General features: G+C 44.3%; 2 protein-coding genes across 12 annotated transcripts in view; both read right to left on the bottom strand.

Moving 5' to 3' along the window:
* Nucleotides 1-11325, bottom strand: part of PANK4 (pantothenate kinase 4 (inactive)) — a 78323-nt gene extending 66998 nt beyond the window's left edge. For 5 of the 11 annotated variants that reach the window (XR_004537099.1, XR_004537098.1, XR_004537100.1 and 2 more), the window contains exon 1: nt 11126-11325. Coding sequence is in view for 8 of the 11 variants with exons in the window: in XM_033921986.1 (XP_033777877.1) it covers nt 11126-11243 (118 nt within the window). In the remaining 3 variants the exon portion in view is untranslated. The remainder of the gene's footprint in view (nt 1-11125) is intronic. The other 6 variants (XM_033921982.1, XM_033921990.1, XM_033921983.1 and 3 more) reach the window with 4 other exon arrangements.
* Nucleotides 11326-16764: 5439 nt separating this feature from the next.
* Nucleotides 16765-18899, bottom strand: LOC117348915 (transcription factor HES-5-like). Its single transcript, XM_033921559.1, has 3 exons — nt 18832-18899; nt 18544-18714; nt 16765-18097 (listed from the first exon to the last, which is right to left on the bottom strand). Exons 1-3 carry the CDS (start codon nt 18883-18885, stop codon nt 17837-17839), a joined length of 486 nt encoding a protein of 161 aa, XP_033777450.1. The 5' UTR covers nt 18886-18899; the 3' UTR covers nt 16765-17836.
* Nucleotides 18900-19450: the final 551 nt, after the last annotated feature.

The following is a 19450-nucleotide window of genomic DNA, read 5'->3' as shown; positions in this document are numbered from 1 at the left end:
CTGATGACTTGGGAGCCTTAGTGGATCCTGCGCATTCCCCATTGACCTTGCTTGGAACGGATAGAAATTCTATTTAAGCAATTTTGTTTTTCATTTCCGAACAAAGGGGGTTTACAACAATTATATAACGGCTGGCATGAGCTTTATTTCAATCTACTGGATAAGAAGGTGGAAGTGATGTGAAGTCTTAGGACTTTCAATTTATATGCAATAATTGAAATACGAAAGGAAAAAAAAATGCAGCATCCAGATTTTAAAATCTTTTAAAGATCTTTTTATTTCAGACTTTGTAACCAAGGAAACACAAAAATCTGCAAAAAAAAAAAAAAAAAACCAAAACAGAATTTTATAGCTGCTGCACTGACCTTGAAGAAAAAGATGGATTCTTTGTAGACTGTGAACCCTTTTACTAGACCTACAGAAGAATTATGCAAAGACAACATTGTACATGAACTTTCCAGACCACATGTTCCAAAAGGGACTCATGGGCTCTGAAAATCTTATACATCTCATTTTATGTCAGTCTAATTAAAGTTATCATAGGCTAGTAAATATTGCAAACTTTCGGTACTCTTTTTTGAGAGGTTAAGTATGCCCTGGGCAGCCTGGGAATTTGAATTCCTTGGTTTACTTCTTATCTTTTCAGTGCAACTCAAGGTGACTTACTGTTTATTCAGGTACTGTAAGCATTTTCCTCACCAGCGGCTTTACAATTTAAAGGCTAAACTTACTAACCTATGTTATAGCTATTTAAATATATGTAATTAGTAAATAGCCAGAGAAAATAACCGTGGGGCCTGCTTTATAAATATACACACTAAGTTTACACCTGAAGCAATGAATGCTAAATCGACTTGCTCAAGGTCACAAGGAGCATTAACAAGATTTGAACACTGGCATCCCCATGTCGTACTGTTCTAATCATTAAATTACTTTTCCACTCCACCGGTTCATATCTCATCTCTACTATGGAGTCCTTAAGTGACCTTGGACAAGTCAATTATGTTTATACTTCTATCCAACCTTATTGGTCTTATTCAGGGGTGCCCAATAGGTCGATCGTGATCGTCCAGTAGATCGCCAAGGCAAAGCGAGTCGATCGCGGAGCCCATCCCGGGCTCAGTGATAGACTCGTGTTGCCTTCAAAATCTACCGGGCTGATTAGCCTTCCTCTCCCCGACGTCAATTCTGCCATCAGAGAGGAAGTTCCGGACCAGCCAATCGCTGCCTGGCTAGCCCGGAACTTCCTCTCCGTCGGGCATTCCTCTCCCCGACATCAATTCTGCCATCGGAGAGGAAGTTCCGGGCCAGCCAGGCAGCGATTGGCTGGTCCGGAACGTCTTCTCTGATGGCAGATTTGACGTCGGGGAGAGGAATGCCCGAAGAAGGGAAGCAGGGAGAGCTTGGGGCAGCAGTGGCTTTGGGATCTGTTCCCCGATGGCGCCAGCAGTGGCTTGGGGGTGAGTAGGGAAAAAGAAAGAAAGGGGGCAGGCAGGGAGACAGAAGGAAAGAAGGGAAACAGAAAGAAAGAAAGGGGACATGAAGAGAGAAAACAAAGAAAGGGAAGCAGAGAGAAAGAAAGGGCAGGGAGAGAGGAAGAAAATGTTGGGGAAAGAATGAGATCTGGAAGAGAGGAAGTATACAGGCTGAAAGAAGGAAAGAAAGATTGGATGCACAGTCAGAAGAAGAAAGTGCAACCAGAGACTCATAAAATCACCAGACAACAAAGGTAGGAAAGATGATTTTATTTTCAATTTAGTGATCAAAATGTGTCCGTTTTGAGAATTTATATCTGCCGTCTATATTTTGCACTATGGCCCCCATTTACTAAACCACAAAAGCAGTATTTAGGGCAGGGAGCCTTTGAGCGTTGAGAGTAGCACTGGGCATTCAGCGCAGTTCCCTGCGCTAAAAACTGCTATCGTGGTTTAGTAAAAAGGGAGGGGGTATATTTGTCTATTTTTGTATGATTGTTACTGAGGTGACAGTGCATAGAGTCGTCTGCCTTGACCTCTTTGAAAAAACCCCGGAATATAAATGATAATTAACATTTTCTCTACGGGCAAGTTATTCCATAGCCAGTGAAGGAAGTAACATAGCAAGTATCATAACATAAACCAAAAATCAAATCTTTTAGATGCCTTAGGTGAGCCTTCAGCCTTATGTTCCCCCTCAATTAATGCTCAGGTTCCTAACTCTCCTCCCCCAATTTTGATATTGAAACTATATGCTGCAAGAATTCCACACAAATGTAATATATAGATCTAAAGAAGGGTTACCTTTGAAAGGCTAAACAAAAAAATGCATTGTTAGTCCAATAAAAAAAGGTATCACCTTATTTCATGCTTTTATGTTTTATCCGCTATAATAAAACCCTTAGCGCGCATGCGCACTTCAAACACCGTGTATTCGTGATCCGTGACTCTGTGTCGCACATGCACAGTGCCTGCCTCAGCTGATTTCCTGCCCCGATCTCAGACGCTGGCTGACTTTCTGCCTTTTGACTACGCTGCCGCTTCCGAGACATCTCTTCTCACCCCTGGACCAGCAGCGGCAGCAGCCGCTGTTTCATCAAGCAGCTGCGGTGCATTTGCTAGGCCGGCCCCTTCGATAATGTGAGGCGGGCCGGCCTAGCAAAAGCCCCGAGGCTGCCCGGGCTAGTGGATGCTGTACAAGGGGAACAGGGAAGGGAGAAGGGGTGCTACTGGACAGGGAGGGGGAGAGACAGAAAGACAGACAGACAGAGGGCCAGGAAGAGAGACAGAAAGAAAGAGACAGAGGGCCAGGGAGAGAGACAGAAAGAAAGAAAGGGGGCCAGGTAGAGAGACAGAAAGAAAGAAAGGGGGCCAGGGAGAGAGAAAGAAAGACAGACATACAGAAAGAAAGGGGGCAGGGAGAGAGACTGTATGTCTAAGTCTACACATCTATTCTAGCACCCGTTAATGTAACAGGCTAAAAATCTAGTTTCGATACATCACCTTTAAAAGTAGACTAACACATCCATCACACCATTTTATACAAATGTATAATTAGACATCATACTTTTATACATTAAAAACTTTTAAAATTTCAGGATTTGACAACAGCAAATAAAGAAAAACCACTTTTGCTCGGTCCAAGCTACATTTGATGAAGAAGATAACTAGATAATTCCTAAGCTTCTGGATGAAGCTCAAATTCTCTAGAGATGCCAGATAAATCTTTGTTTGTGTTATGTGCCATGTCGAATAATAACAATCACGTGCGGGAGAATACGTGCAGATATTCAGACAATTACACAGTTCAGGGATTATGCAGAGCAGAGAGCAGCACTTAGCTTTGTTAGAATCGTAATTTCACATCCACTTCCGAGAGCTCCAACAGCTAAGCACTTGTTATCAGTCAGGAATCACAGGGTATCTCCTTGTACCAGGAGATTCACTGAACCAGGTAACAGCAAAAGGGTCGGCTTGAAACGTGCTTGTTTTCCAGCTGCTAAAATCGCTTAAGCCACCCAAGCGAAAGACACAAATAACTACGAAGGAATCTGTCTTCGAGCACTCTCCTTTGCAAGTTAATCCTCATTTTAAAACAAGCTAATGTAAATATCTTTTTTCTCATAGTTGTTCGACTGAATTTGTCACTTGCTTCCTTTGTGAACAAGGAAGCATATTATTTTATGTATGCAATATAAAACCAATGTAGTAATTAATTCCACACAAACCTGAAAGGAATGCCTTCTCTAGTGTGATATTCAGGGCTAAGCACAGATTCTGAAATTTTAAGAGGTTCAAGAAAGAATAGGTTCTTACCTCGGTAATCTTCATTCTTGTAGATGTATCTAGTGGTCCTGAAACGACAGGGCTCTGTATCTCAACTTGCAAGCTGCTTACAGAAAGCTGTCAATCATGTTTCCAATTCCACCTCCTTCCCCGGGAGCTGCTCCTGCCCCCTCTGTTAGTACAAAAGCAATCAAGTAGTAGCACTGTAGTAAAAGACATACACTTCTCCCTCCGTATTCGCGGTTTCAGCATTTGCGGTTTCGATTATTCACGGTTTTTAGCTTGCTGGCTCCTCCCTCCAAATTACATCAGCTTGCATAGAGAAATCGCTGATTCCAAGCGTTTACAGAGCAAATCGCTGATTCCCAGCACTTTGTTCACCGTGTTTTACCTCTCCTTCAGGAATAGGCCGGGTCTCCCACCATGTCATTTGCAGTTTCACTATATTCACAATGGTTTTTAATAGAAAACAGCAAAAAAACATATGAAAAGTTATTCACGTTTTTTTCTGTATTTGCGGTTCTGTTAATCCCCTATCACAGCGAATACGGAGGGAGAAGTGTATTGTATTTCCCCATGTATAGGCCGCGGCCTATACACTGATTTTGCAAACTGACCTAGTGGGCGCAGCTTGCTTAAATGGGGCGGCCTATACATGGAGCAATACATCATTCCTTCGTAAAAGGAGCCCCTAATGGTCCTAATGTCTGGACACCAAAAAGTATCATTGTTTCTTAGGTTCAAAGATGGATTATTAGAAAATTTAACGAGATGTGGCATATATCCCCTCCTTTACTAACGCGTAGTGTGGATTTTAGCACCGGCGGCAACTGCTCCGATGCTCATAGAATTCCTACAAGCATCGGAGCAGTTATCGCCACTGCCGGCACTAAAACCCGCGCTAATCAGGAGTTTCTCCAAACCATATTTTAAATAGAATACAATAGAATTTTTAAAGTATTCTTCCTTCTATAGGAAACCAGTGTATTTCATGCAAATAAGGTGTAATTTTCTTCAATCTAAGATTAATCTAATGGTTGTATTCTGTAGCGTTTTTTTTTTTTTTTAATTATAAATTTAGGGCAATCTAAACAGGTGACATTGCAATAGTCCAGTTGAGAGAAAACTAAAGATTTTATTAATAGGCGGAGTTGCTATGAGCATCGGCAGAAGTGCAGAGCATTCAGCGTGCCAGCCTGCGCGAAAAACCGCTTCCACGGTTTTATAAAGGGGGGGGGGATGCGATTTCTCCACCATCATCTCTTCCACACAAACGTATTATTTAAGCCAATCAGAAAAGGCACTGAAATGCAAAAACTCTACTAGATACCAATTTTTCATATTCTGAGAAAGAGCCCCTAATTAGCTGGAAAATAATCTTCTCAATTTACAAACAGTTAAAACAGAAGTCCTAATTATAATGAAAACAGCAATATTTACCCAACCATAACAGCACAAGCTAACTTTTCCAAGTCCTTAGAAGTGCTGGACTCAGCTCAAGTTACCCCGCCCTGGATATAATGGAAGTATTTGCTCAGTAATGGGGAGTACTTAAACACCCACACAGCTGGCACCTATGCCCTTGACACTAACATACAGAGATGTAAGTGCTGAACTGCCAATGAAATGCTAATCTAGAAAGACCAGTATGTAATGAAGTAACCACTGGGCTTTTCACAGAAAGAATTTTGTTCTCCCTGGTAAAATAACTCTCTAACCCGTGTGCTCTGCAGTTATGAGAGCAGTACAATACATTTCTCATATTCCTCAATTTATAGCATTATTTGAAGACAACTCACTATGGTGACTACCCTCACGCGCTAACCCTTTACAGGCACCAGACTTTCTTGCATGTTTCCTCTAAAGCAATGGTCTCCAACTCAAACCCTTTGCAGGGCCACATTTTGGATATGTAGGTACTTGGAGGGCTGCAGAAAAAAATAGTTAATGTTTTATTAAAGAAACTAGTCTTTAAGCCCATTACATTAACGGGTGTTAGAATAGATGTCTGTCTGTCTGTTTCTTTCTCTCTCTCTCCTTGGCCGATGTCTGTGTTCTTCTGTCTTCCCCCTCCCCCCGAGCAAAGCTGTCTGCCCCCCCAGCACACACCTACCCCCAAAGCAGCCCCCTTTTCCTCTCCCTGTCTCTCCATGGCCCCTTCTGTCTTCCCCCCCAGAGCAAAGCTGCCTGTGCCCAGCACACCCCTCCCCCCAAAGCAGCCCCCTTTCCTTCTCCCTGACTGTCTCTCCGTGGCCCCCCTTCTGTCTTCCTCCAAAGAGCAAAGCTGTCTGTCCCCAGGACACCCCTCCCCCCAAAACAGCCCCCTTTCCCTCTCCCTCTGTATTGTTACCGTTCTTACCCTCCCTCCATCCTGGCATCTTCTGGCCTGCTCCTTTTCAAAGCAGCCTGCGATCGTGGCCGGCTTTAGCAAACCTTGCAGGCCGCTCTCCAACTCGGTAGCACGTTCCCTCTGACGCGGGCAGGGAGAGAGCTTGCCTGCGCTTCCTCCAGCAGTTGGTGAGTGAGGGCAGGAGGAGGGAAGTGGGCAGAGTGATCCCTGATCAGAAAACACGGCCACAGGGATCACGAAACCCTAAGTGCGCAGGCGCGCTTAGGGTTTTATTATATAGGATGACATTTTTGCATGAGGTAAAATGTTTTATAGTTTATAAATCTTTCCTTTTGACTAAGTCTTAATAATAATACTGTTATTTTTAAGCTAAAGAGACAAATGATCAAGAAACTATTTTACTTTTGTGATTATGATAAACATACCGAGGGCCTCGAACTAGTACCTGGCGGGCCACAAATGACCCCCAGGCCGTGAGTTTGTGACCACTGCTCTAAAGGACTACTTTGGATTCCTGAGGAAGATATCCCAATCGAAACATAGACCGTGTCGGGTCCCGGTTTCTTTAAGACAAAAGGTAGATCATTTTTTAAAACCACGATTTGATTGATTCAATAAAGTGCCTGCATCAAGTATATCTGTTCTGCAGTTTTCTTCTTTGGTTTTGATTGCTCGACATTTTCTCTTTCCTTGCTGACTTACAACAAAGGAGTCAGTCAGTTACTGGGAAATTATGGCACGAGTAATTCAAAAATGAAACTGAATTAGATCTCCAAAGTTTTGAGAAAATAAAAAGCTTTCAATATCTTTTGAAAAGACGTATACCGTCGTCCCCTCCTGGATTCTGAAAATGGCGCACAAATTATACCACACAAAACTGCGCGCAATCCTGAGATGTGTACACAACCTAATTGGCTGAGACAAGTAGCGCCAATAATCAGGTGCTATCAATTATTGGTGTTAATTTAATTGACAACATTTTGGATTTGCCCAGGCAACTTGCTACACGTTAGACTATATAGATCCACATGAAAATCTTAAAGTGTGCATTGTGCAACTCAAAAGGGGCTTGGCCATGAGAGGGGCATAGGCGAGTCAGGAGCGTTCACAAAAGATGCACGCAGGAAGCAGAAACCTGAGGTACAACTATACGATGGGAGGGATGTTATTGAATGAGAGTACCCAAGAAAGGGATTTGGGGGTAATGGTGGACATGACAATGAAGCCGATGGCACAGTGCGCAGCGGCCGTTAAAAGAGCGAATAGAATGCTAGGTATAATCAAGAAGGGTATTACTACCAGAACGAAAGAAGTTATCCTGCCACTGTATCGTGCAATGGTGCGTCCGCATTTGGAGCACTGCGTTCAATATTGGTCGCCGTACCTTAAGAAGGATATGGCGTTACTCGAGAGGGTTCAGAGGAGAGCGATACGTCTGATAAAAGGGACGGAAAACCTTTCATACGCTGAGATTGGAGAAACTGGGTCTCTTTTCCCTGGAGAAGAGGAGACTCAGAGGGGATATGATAGAGACCTATAAAATCATGAAGGGCATAGAGAAAGTGTAGAGGGACAGATTCTTCAAACTTTCAAAAAATATAAGAACAAGAGGGCATTCGGAAAAGTTGAAAGGGGACAGATTCAAAACAAATGCCAGGAAGTTCTTCTTTACCCAACGTTTGGTGGACACCTGGAATGCGCTTCCAGAGTACAGTACTGGGGTTTAAGAAAGGATTGGACAATTTCCTGCTGGAGAAGGGGATAGAAGGGTATAGATAGAGGATGACTGCACAGGTCCTGGACCTGTTGGGCCACCGTGTGAGCGGGCTGCTGGGCGCGATGGACCACAGGTCTGACTCAGCGGAGGCATTGCTTATGTTCTGATGTACCCAACTTTCAGTCGGTATAAATCATCACACCCAAAGTAGGCGCAGAAATCGGCTCTAAGCGCTATTCAATAAATGGCAAGCAACTCAGAGCACCACTTAAAGAATAGCACTCCACGCAGATTTTTGGGGGGCGCCGTTTCTTGAGCACCATTTACTGAATCTAGTCATTTGTGAGATTCAAATCTGATATCATAATCCAGATTTCAACTGCCTCATAAGATAACAAGGAGGAGAAAATCAGTTTATATTTAACATTACATGCTGTAACAAAGTTGAGTGAAAACTGAGTTTCACCTTAACAGGGAGAAAGTTAATAATGAAAACATACAGTATAGAAAATGGTCAATCCTTGTACAATTCTGAATACCATAATATATAATTTGAAGGTTTCTAAAGCAACAGGCAATGCACAGGCTAAGCAACAAAAGAGTCTACACGAAGGGGCATTTTTGATAGGACGCCTTAAGTCCAAATTTGAATGTTTCTCACAACATGTCCAAATTCAGAAGCGGAGAAACGGCCATTTGAGAAACTGCTAGACATCCAAAATATTTTTTCAAAATTCATCTACTTAGACGTCTTGGCCATCAAGAAGTCCAACCTTAGGACACCTAACTTTGTTTGCTGTTTTCGACCATAAAAACATCCAAGTTCAAAATGTCCAAATCCAGACCATTTGGACATGGGAGGGGCCAGCATTTTAATGGACTGGACACAGAAATTCCATCAGAGCAATGGCGCACCTTAGAGCAGTGTCTCGCAATTTTCTTGAGCCAGGGCACACTAAACCTAGTGTCCCCAGCTTGAGACACACACAAGTACGTGACGTCGCCGTGATGACATCACCCGCACACGTGACATCATCACATCAACATCCGAACATGCGCAAAGGCCCTTCAAACGGGCCCTGCGCCGGCAGTAGGGGGTACCTGCAAGAAAAAGGACTGGCCAGAGAGGAGAGGCACTGGCGCGGGCTGATTGCCTAAAGGACATGCCTCCCTTCGCGAGAGGAACATCCTGTAGGCAGTCAGCCCGCGCTGGCGCTTCTACTCCTCCCCAGTGTGCCACAGCACACCTGAAATCTCAAGAGCACAGTTTGCAATATACTGCCTTAGAGGGCACTGCTGTGTACTTCACATAAAGGATGCCAGGTGTACATCTCACCAGAACCTCATCATAATTTATGGTGAGCCCTCCAAAACTCCCCCAAATCCTACTACCCACCTGTCTACCACCCCAATAGCCCTTATGGCTGCAGATGACACTTATAGTATAGCAGGATTTTGGTGGCCTCATGCATTCCACCATAAATGTAGAGCGGTTTATAGGCCTGGGTCCTCCTCTCTATGGCTCACTAGCCTACCCACCAGACTACTGTTTTGTTATTTTTTAACCTTTTCCTATCGTAATAAATTTTACGTTACGCTGGTTCCAATCGTAATTATTTTAGCAAAGTTCTGTATTATTCACCGTTATCATTTACGGCTATTGTAAACATAATGTAAATAAGTCATAAGTCTGTAAATTCAAATATTTTGTGTTCCTGGCTCTTTATTAGTCCATACAGACTGTTTATCCACTGTCTATGTCATTTTTGGAATATCCCGTCATCCGGGACACACGATAGGAAAAGGTTAATTGTGTATGTTTGGTTGTAATCCGCCTTGTTTAAAGGCGGAATATAAATAATAAACTATAAACTTTAAGACACCTATGGGCTGCTCTACTAGGCTTTCCCATACCAGGTGCTGCTGTTCTAGAGTCAGGAATACACTGTTTCATTCAGATTTGGGGGGGGGAGGAAGGGGTCAGTGACCACTGGGGGAGTGTGGGGGTCATTACTTAATCCCTCCAGGAGTCATTTGGTCAGTTTCGGTACCTTTTTGGCACTTAAAGACGCTTTTAAAACAGGTATAGCTCAGAATGTCCAAGTTCTGTCCAGGACGTCTTGGGAAACGTTCGATTATCACTGCAAGCCATCCAAGTCTAAGCCCACCCAAAACAAACCGCCAGCACGCCCTCCTTAATGTTCTTTTAGGCTTCCCCAGTTGTCCTGATGGCTGAAACATTGGTTGGTTCTGCAACAATCATGCCCTCTTAGTTTTGCAAACAACAAAAAGAGGCACTGGAGATGTCCAAACCAACTTGTGGTCACAATGTCTTTAATTAACAGTTTATACCAAGTTGGTCCTTCGGACATCTCCAGTGCCTCTTTTTGTTGTTCAAGGCTTGGTACCTTCTTTCCTTTTCCTCTTTTAGTTTTGGACACGTAGCGGCTATGATGCCTCGCAAGACAGCTGGAAAGATGGTTTTGAAACCTGGCAAGAAAACAGCCACGTGTCGATTTATGCCATGTTTTGGACGTCTTAATTTTTTGAAAATGCCCCTAATGGGATCATTCTTGATGGGCCAAACTTCACATAATAAAATGGGCAGAGCTCATTGCTCGTTATCTGTGGTCAAGCCATAGATTTCTTCTTCTTCTCCAATGCCCCTTCACCAACCCCAAGCAATACCCATCCTCTGCTAATCCAAGGCATTTTTTTTCTTTAACATGGGGAATGATTTTTATGGACTTTTAATTCCACCCCCCATTTTCTTCTCATTTCTTTCTTTTTCACTGCACTGAGCCAGATGCTGACATAGCTCTTGCTTATCCGGTATCACTGGTGGGCACCAGCTTAGGGAGGTTCCTGGAAACTGCCTTATCCTAAAACTTTGGCAGGACAGTCACTGCAAGCTGCCCCTCCCCGCCTTTCCTGTGGTAAGGTTGTTTACTTGGCATCAGCACCTGCCCCCCTTCCCTGCACCAGGCCCCGCCACACCCCCCAGAGCACTCTGGGGCTTGGAGTCTCAACTCTTACTCGGCCTGTCACCGCGGAGACCCCCCTCCCCCCAAGGGGCTTAGGAATCCAGTGGCGTGGCACATGGGAAGCAGGGCCGGGCGCCTTTCACCCCCCCCCCCCTACGTCCCCGGAGCGGCCAAGAGGCGGAGCTACAAACTACAATTCCCAGAGGCGCCCCGCGCGGCCGGGAAGTCGGTCGGTTGAGGAGAAGCGAGGCGCTGAGGGCTGTCTGCTGTAACCCGCAGGGGGAGGCGGCGGAGGGAGGGGAAGGGTTCTCACCTATGTCGATGGCGAAGCGCTTGGCGTTCTCCAGGTTGCGGAAGATCTCGTCCGGCGGGAGGGTGATGCTCTTGTCCAAGCTGTCGCGGCTCTGGCCGCTCGGCGCATACGCCGCCATCTTGGACCGTTCTGGGCGCTGCTGAGTGCTGCCCTCTAATGAGCATGCAGAAATATGCGCATACGTGGAGTTTAATTAGCAGGGCTTGCATATATTATGCTAATGAGCTGGGCTAGAGCTAAAGGTGCATAAGTAGGGTTTCTCCAGAAAAAGGAGGACGAGTTGAGACACCCGGGTTTTACTTCCGTTGAAAAGCAATGGAAGTAAAACCCGGATGCCTCAATCCGACCTCCTTTTTCTGGAGCGCTATAAATAAGGAAAACCAAGATGTTGATACCTTGGTACTGGGTTAACAACATATTTTTTTTTGACTAGGACAGTGGTCTCCAACTCCAACCCTTTGCAGGGCCACATTTTGGATTTGTAGGTACTTGGAGGGCCTCAGAAAAAAATAGTTAATGTCTTATTAAAGAAATGACAATTTTGCCTGAGGTAAAACTTTTTGTAGTTGATCAATCTTTCCTTTTGGCTAAGTCTTAATAATATTATTGCCATTTATAGCTAAAGAGACATATGATCAAGAAACTGTTTTATTTTACTTTTGTGGTTATGGCAAACATACCGAGGGCCTCAAAATAGTACCTGGCGGGCCACATGTGGCCCCCGGGCCGCTAGTTTGAGACCACTGGACTAGCACCGCCTCAGGTCAGGATAGAATAAGATGGTAAAACTCGAAAATAAAAGTGATTCCTAAAAGCTTTCCAATGAAAGTTTAAAGGGCAAAAGGTGGGAGTAGTGGAGAGGATCGTCGTTCCAAAAAAAAAAAGTGACAGGAAAAAGACATTTGAGCTAGTCCTGATTTAATGTTTGAACATAAATGGTTATTTGTACAGGGCGGCTCCTGTAACACATGAACTTGGGAACCAACAATGATTAAAGAGCATGGGTAAAACAAACTGAGATATGGGAACTATGCTACTGTTACTACAATAGCTTAATGATCAATTGAATTAAACGGAAGCAAAATAAATGCTTCAGTTGCAAGCGCTATTTAATGCATATGGAAAGTTAAAGATTAGAAATTGCAAACCTCAGAAGTTAAACATATATAGCACTAAACCCAGTTTCCTTGAATAAAATATGCAGTACATTTCAGGGGGAAGGGGTAAAACGCGGACCTGACGGACCTCGCGGATCTAAACCCGCACGTCCTTAAATATCTGAGGTCCGTGCCGCTTGTAGTTAGTTTCTGGCTCTGACATACCTAGGTGACAATTTAGCGCTGACGGATCCGTCTCAGCATAGGGAGGGGAAAGTATTAGAATCCATCAGCGCTACAATGTCATCGAGGTCTGTCAGAGCCGATTTACTGGGGCTGCAGGAAACCAGTTTAAAGGATTTGTTTTAGAGCCGCTCCAGCACTAGTTTCTGGCTCTGACAGACCTCGGTGCCATTTTAGCGTTGACGGATCCTAATACTTTTCCCTCCCTATGGTGAGACGGATCCGTCAGGGCTAAATTGTCACTAAGGTCTGTCAGAGCCAGAAACTAACTACAAGCGGCACGGATCTCAGATTTTTAAGGACATGCGGGTTTAGATCCGTCAGATCCGCGTTTTACCCCTTCCCCATTTCAGGGTGTCCAGCTGAAGTCAGAAGTAATTTTGGGTGGAGTCCTAGTCAATAAAATGTACCTTAAAAAAACAGTATATGGTAAATTTATCATTTTATGCTTATATGCACTGTGCTTATCTTTGTCCTGGATCTAAAGTACTGGTAAGTGCATTATATTTACCAGTACCTTAAATCCATAACAAAAAATATAGAACCCCTTTTACAAAGCCACAGGAGAACAGCAGAGCCCATAGGGGAGATATGATACAGATATTTATATGCTTGAAAAGTATTAATATAGAACCAAATCTTTTCCAGAGAAAGGAAAATGGTAAAACTAGAGGTCATAAATTGAGGTAGAGAAGTAGACTTAAGAATAATGTTAGGACATTTTTTTCATAGCAAGAGTGGTTGATGCCTGGCATGCTCTCCCAAGGGAAGCAGTAGAGAGGAAAATGATGATGAAATTTTTTAAAAAAGGGATGAACATAGACAATCTCCAATAAGAAAATGGGTATAAGTTGAAGAACTGTGACCAGTACTGGGCAAACTTGCATGGTCTGTGCCCCTTTTATGGCTATTCAGTTTAGGATGGGCTGGGGAGGATTTTGACTGGAACTCCAGTAATTTGGAATGATTTAGGAGGGGCCTTGAGGCCTGGGTCAGTCAGCACCTTAGGCCCCTCCCGGAAAGGAGAAGGCCCACCGTTTTAAAGAGTCAGGCTTGCTAGCCGGAGGGAGTAGGCATCCCGCCAGTCGGCCATCATCTGAAAGGTATAAGGAGTGTTGGGGGTATCTGGAGGGGTCAGGGGAGGTTGGGCAGGAGTGTCAGGAGAGGTTGTCGGGGTTCATGGCTCTGGTGGCAGGAGGGGGGCTGTCGGGGTCTTGTGGTGTCGGCAGGAGGGAGTGGTCATCCCTCCTGCCGGAAGTGTAGGGGGCTGTCAGGATCCAGTGGCAGAAGCAGGAGGGAGTGGGCATCATTCCTGCCAGGGGTGTCGGGGGAGAGTGGGCATCCCTCCTGCCGTCCTTCAGTTCGGGGTTCTCTTTATTAATTTGCAGGGGGGGGGGGGGTCTGAGCTCTCAAGCCTTACTTTCCTTTCAGTGTCTGAGCCAATAAGCACTCAGGTACTGACATCTCAGACCCTGTCAGAAACGTTTGGCCTTAAATGTGGCACAACAAGGTTATGGAATCACCCGGCGATGATAGAGAATCACCCAGAGTGCTCCTTTTACTACCATTTTAATATTAATGCACATGTGCCATCTAAGTGATTTATACGCAGGCGCAAATAGTTCAGCGTTTCCTAGCTTTTATTATTTGCCCCAAGAGAGGAAGGATGTGCATTAAAAAAATATGCAGATTGTCCGATGAACACCTTGAGAAAGCCACTGCTGTGACGAAACGGGTCCTGGTGGGCTATTTGGAAATCTGCAAACTAAAGCTAAGTGATTTGCTATGCTGATTTTAAGAAATTTGAAAGCATGATAAAGTGAACTTAATAAAAGGCAAAAAAGTACAAAAGAAAAAAAGATTCTCACTATAGGGAGGAGGAAGGATGTAGGGCAGCGGTCTCAAACACGTGGCCCGCGCGGTCTGGACTGGATAATTCCTTCCTTTTGGAGCAGCAGCGGGTCTGGCCGGTTCGTTCCGTTCAAAGCCGCGGGTTGGCGGCTCCTTGCGCTATTCGCTCCTGCATCGGAAGCCTCTCTGACATTACAATATCAGAGAGGCTTCAGACGCAGGCGCGGATCTTGCAAGGAGCCACCACCCGCGGCTTTGAATAGAATGAGCCGGCCAGACACGCTGCTGCTCCAGTGGCGTACCAAAGGGGGGGGGGGGGGGGGACGGTCCGCACAGTTGGCCACCCTCCACTGTTCTTCCTAGTGCGGCTCGCGGCTCCTCTAGAGCAGGGGTGCCCAACTGCTTCCCTTCCCTTCTCACCGCCGGCACCATGCTCTTTCATCTCCCTGCTTCTCTCGCCGCCCGACCTCAATTCTGACGTCGAGAGGACGTTCTGGCTAGCCAATCGCTGCCTGGCTGCCCGGAACGACCTTTCCGACGTTAGAATTGACGTTGGTCGGCCCCATGGACATCTCTTCCTGTTCCCGATGGCGGCAGCAGCAGCAGCAGCCTATTCCCCGGCGGGGGTGGCATGGGGGAGGGCAGGAAGGAAAAAAGAAAGAAGGGGGGACAAGGAGCCAGAAACAAAGCAAAAAATGGGACAAGGAATCAGAGAAAGACAGACATAGAAAAAGAAAGAAAAAGTTGGGGGAGGGAATGAGGTCTGGAGGAGAGGAAGCATAGAGGAGGCTGAAAGAAGAGAAGAAATATTGGATGCACAGTCAGAAGAATAAAGTGCAACCAGAGACTGATGAAATTACCAAACAAAGGTAGGAAAATGATTTTATTTTCAATTTAGTAATAGAAATGTGCCAATTTTGAGAAAGAAAAGATATTAAACTTTAAATGTGAGTGCTGCAGAAAAAATAGAGTACTTGGAGGGCCGCAGAAAAATAGTTAATGTCTTATTAAAGAAATGACAATTTTGCATAAGGTAAAACTGTTAAAGGAAAGTTTTATAAACTATAAAGAGTTTAACCTCATGCAAAATTGTCATTTCTTTAATAAGACATTAACTATTTTTTTCTGCGGCCCTCCAAGTACCTACAAATCCAAAATGTGGCCCCGCAATTCTCTACTCCGATACTCATAGAATGCCTATGAGCATCGGAGCACTTACTGTGATGGCCTACGCTAAAATCTTCCAATGCAACTTGATAAGGGGGGTGGGGTACTAGAGAGAAGTGTAATGGTGTCATCTTTAATCTTGCCCCCAAATAAATATTCATTTATGATCTGAGCTGCCATAAAGGAAGGCGTGGCCTAATGGTCACAGCTACAGCCTCGTCACCCCGAGGTGATTGGTTCAAGCCCTATGCTGCTCCTTGTGACCCTGGGCAAGTCACTTAATCCTCCATTGTCCCAGGTACAATTAGATAGATTGTGAGCCCACCAGGACAGATACGGACAAATGTCTGAGCCTGAATGTAAACGATGGTATATAAATAATTGTCCTGCACATTTAGAATTTACTTGAATAAAAATCAGAAGGATATTTAAATATGACCTGCAGAACTGGACTAACCATTAGGCAAACTAGTTGGTCTCCTAGGGCAGATTCTAGGGGAGGGGGGGCGCTGACAAAGGACCATCAGCACCCTTTTACCCTGGGGAGGTGCACCCTCATTATTTATGTATACATGAACCAAACGTTTAATATTTAAAAGTAAGGATTGTGCATTTTTAAGGAATGCTTTGGGAAGGAGATGATGGTGTGAGTTCAGTTTTTTTGAGTTTTATTATTAAAATGGAAGCAAGATGAATGTCAGATTATTGAGTTGGCTAAAGATTTGGCTAAAGATTTGGCTAGGATGCCTAATGCACTTGCATCAGTCCTGGTGACCTGTTATCTTCCTAACCCATGGTGCTATGAAACTCATGTGATGTGGCTCATGTGTAAATGTATATAATAGTTTGTAGGTGTAATTCAGAACTCCTGTTTTATGAAAACTATTAGTGTATTTGTTATAAGTATAAAACCAACCTCAGTTGGACTATTTAATAAATTGGACTGGAGAGTTACTAGTACAGAAAGAAATCAGACTTTGAATATAGTTCAAGTTCATTTTATTGTAATCAAGTGTGCAATATTTTTTGCAATCTTATCCTGGAGATTGGGTTCCAATAAAGATTACACCATTAAATAAGTCAACAAACATTCTGTAAGGACTTTTTTTCTGAGTAAAAGGTTGATTTTTTTTTTTTTTAAATAAGACAGGTAACAATTAATAACATTAATAACAATAATGTTCATTATGAATATACACACAATAGGTAAATAGGTCTTTCACAAAAAGGCAAATTCTTTTTCGTACAAGAAAATTGTTTTCCCTTAGGAGGACACGAAATGAGGTTGCCTTCACAAAAGGCGATATTCTAACCCTATCAGATCATAGTTAGGGCTACTCACATCCTACCAGGATGGAATATTACTTTCACAGAAGGTATTAGCAGAATGTAATAATGGATAAGCTGTTAGAAGTACTGTAATGCCAAGGCACATGACCCACGGATGTTAATTATCCACTCGTGTGGCGTTTTAAAGCAAGGATCCAGAAGCTGTTAAAGCACAATTAAATTAGCAACATACTCCTGCTTCCTTGTTTTCGTTGTAAGGAAGCAAAAGTGAAATGTTTGCTTTATGAAAGATATTAATGAGGTAGCAAAGAGCAGTACGAATACAGAACTGGCCTGTAAGGGAAAGCATGTGCTATTACTGCTTTTCAAATTAGGATACCACACGAGACGTTGCCTCTACAAGGAGCACTTGACAGCATGGCCATCGAGGTGTAAAGCTCTCATAGAGAACCTCACGTGCTGCTACTTTCTTCCTAGGAAGATATTACAGGACACATTGCCTTCACAAAAGGCGATTTTGCTTTGCTGCAAGCAATTTGCTACATATCGCTTGCTCATGCAATAAACACTGTCACTTTCACCCCCATTAGGTTACCACATAAAGCAGTCCTCTCTGATCTTGTGCCACAGAATAGCTATAAGATATCATTGCTCTGGATGAAGAAGTCCAGTGTATACAATATATTTTTGTGATATGGCAGAATCATAGAACTCAGGGGACCTTCAGAAGTCATCTAGCGAGTTAATAGATCCTGTCTACCACAAAGAAAACTTTATAGAAGTTACTTAAAGTAAAAAAATAAAAATAAAAATTATTAACTGCAATAAAACCTAAGAGGTTACACCATTTAGCATGTCTTCTTTGAAGATACTCTAAAAAATCCTTCTAAATAATATACTCAGAAGACTCTCCCGGAGAAGAAACATTTGCATCCATGCACAAGAATGCCACACAGAAGGGGAAACGTTCCCTACTAGAGGAGCCAAAGACTTCCACAGTCAATCACTGCCCTCCTCTGAATTTTAGAAAAATGTCCAGAAGGGTGAATGGAATCCATTTCCTTTACCAAGGCCTCCACAGCCCGCGGGCGCTGCAGTTCTTCAGGGCTGTTTGTTGGGGGGCTGCTGGTTCGGCAGGGATCGGGCAGGACTGCTGGGGCCCTGGACGCTGGGCGAGCGTGGAGTGAGGCGCCTTCAGGTGACTCAGCAGTTTCTGACATGTCTCCGCAGTGGCCGGCTGTACGGAGAGGAACCGCAGAGCTTCCTTCAGGCACCACGAGAAGCCTTGGCTGTATTCCTGCTGCTGGGAGCTTACAGCTGGAGAGTGGGGAAACAAAATCTGGTTAACATTTTCTAGATCTGGTTTAACTTATGACTGTCAAAAACAAAAGGATCGTTCAGAAGGGGTAAAACATGGACCTCGTGGATCTAAACTCGCACGTCCTTAAAAATCTGAGGCCCGTGCCACTTTTAGACTCAACATAGGTTATGTCTCTGACGGATCCTAATGTTTTTCCCTCCCTACGCTGAGTTAAAAGTGGCAAAACTTTTACCCCGAGGTCCGTGCCACTTTTAGGTTCAGCGTAGGGAGGGAAAAGCATTAGGATCCATCAGAGCTAAAGAGTCATGGAGATCTGTCGGAGCCATAACCTATGCTGAGTCTAAAAGTGGCACGGACCTCAGATTTTTAAGAACGTGCGGGTTTAGGTCCGTGAGGTCCGCGTTTTACCCCTTCACAAATCGGAATGGGTAGGCGTTGCAAATGCAATACTTACTTCTGTGCAGTTGCAGGTAGCTCACGGCCATCTCCAGGACGTCGGCTTTCTCCAGTTTGGTGCTGGGCTGCTGCCCCTGGAACTCCCTCTCCAGCAAGAGCTTCAGCTGCTCGATGCTGCTGTTAATGCGATCCCGGCGCATCTTTTCCACCACGGGCTTCCTCAGCTGCAAAGACAGAAAGGAAGACAGTCAATAAATAGCTAGACCAGTTAGGCTTCCTTTTTCTCCTCTTACGATGAACTGCCATCTAATCAGAACGGTTTGGCTGCCCTGAGTACTAACCTTATTCTTTTCTTTAGACGTAAGGAGGTGCAAAGACAGGTTGGTAGGAGCCATTATCCCGACTGCAATGTGTCTCCAGCCAAGTTAGACATGCAGAGGGGAAGTGCAACGTCCCTCTATTTATACCCCAGAGCCAGCATACAAATGCGTGAGTCCTCAGCTCGCCCAAGTTTCCCACACTCTGGAGCCCACTGCTTGCATTTACAAGGACAATAGGCATCTATTACAGCATGGTAAATTGACTGTCAGTTGCCGGGGGATAATATCCTTTCTCCCAGAGGAGCAGGTGGAGAGTGTGCTATACAATAGACACTTGCCTGGGAGAGCCTCGCTAGAACGTGGGAAAGCATCTCCCCATCGTTATAATCGAACTGGTGCCCTGATGCTAGGAGCCCTCCACACCCCCCCCCCCTTTTTTATGTGAAGTAGGGCTGTCAGAAATTGTATGTTAGGCTTAGAAATCAGAAATGCAACCATAATCCTACCAGGAAATCGTTTCCAGATGACTATAGTTGTTTGAGCAGAGCTGGCCATTTGAATAGGCACTTGCCTATATAGCAAATGCTTATGTTGACGACAGTATTCAAATGAGATATCCAGCAACACCTAGATAAATGTG

This window comes from Geotrypetes seraphini, chromosome 15 (assembly GCF_902459505.1).
Source record: "Geotrypetes seraphini chromosome 15, aGeoSer1.1, whole genome shotgun sequence".
Taxonomy (NCBI): Eukaryota; Metazoa; Chordata; class Amphibia; order Gymnophiona; family Dermophiidae; genus Geotrypetes; species Geotrypetes seraphini.
The sequence above is the reverse complement of the archived record's forward strand: the minus strand, read 5'-3'. Positions and strand labels throughout refer to the sequence as shown.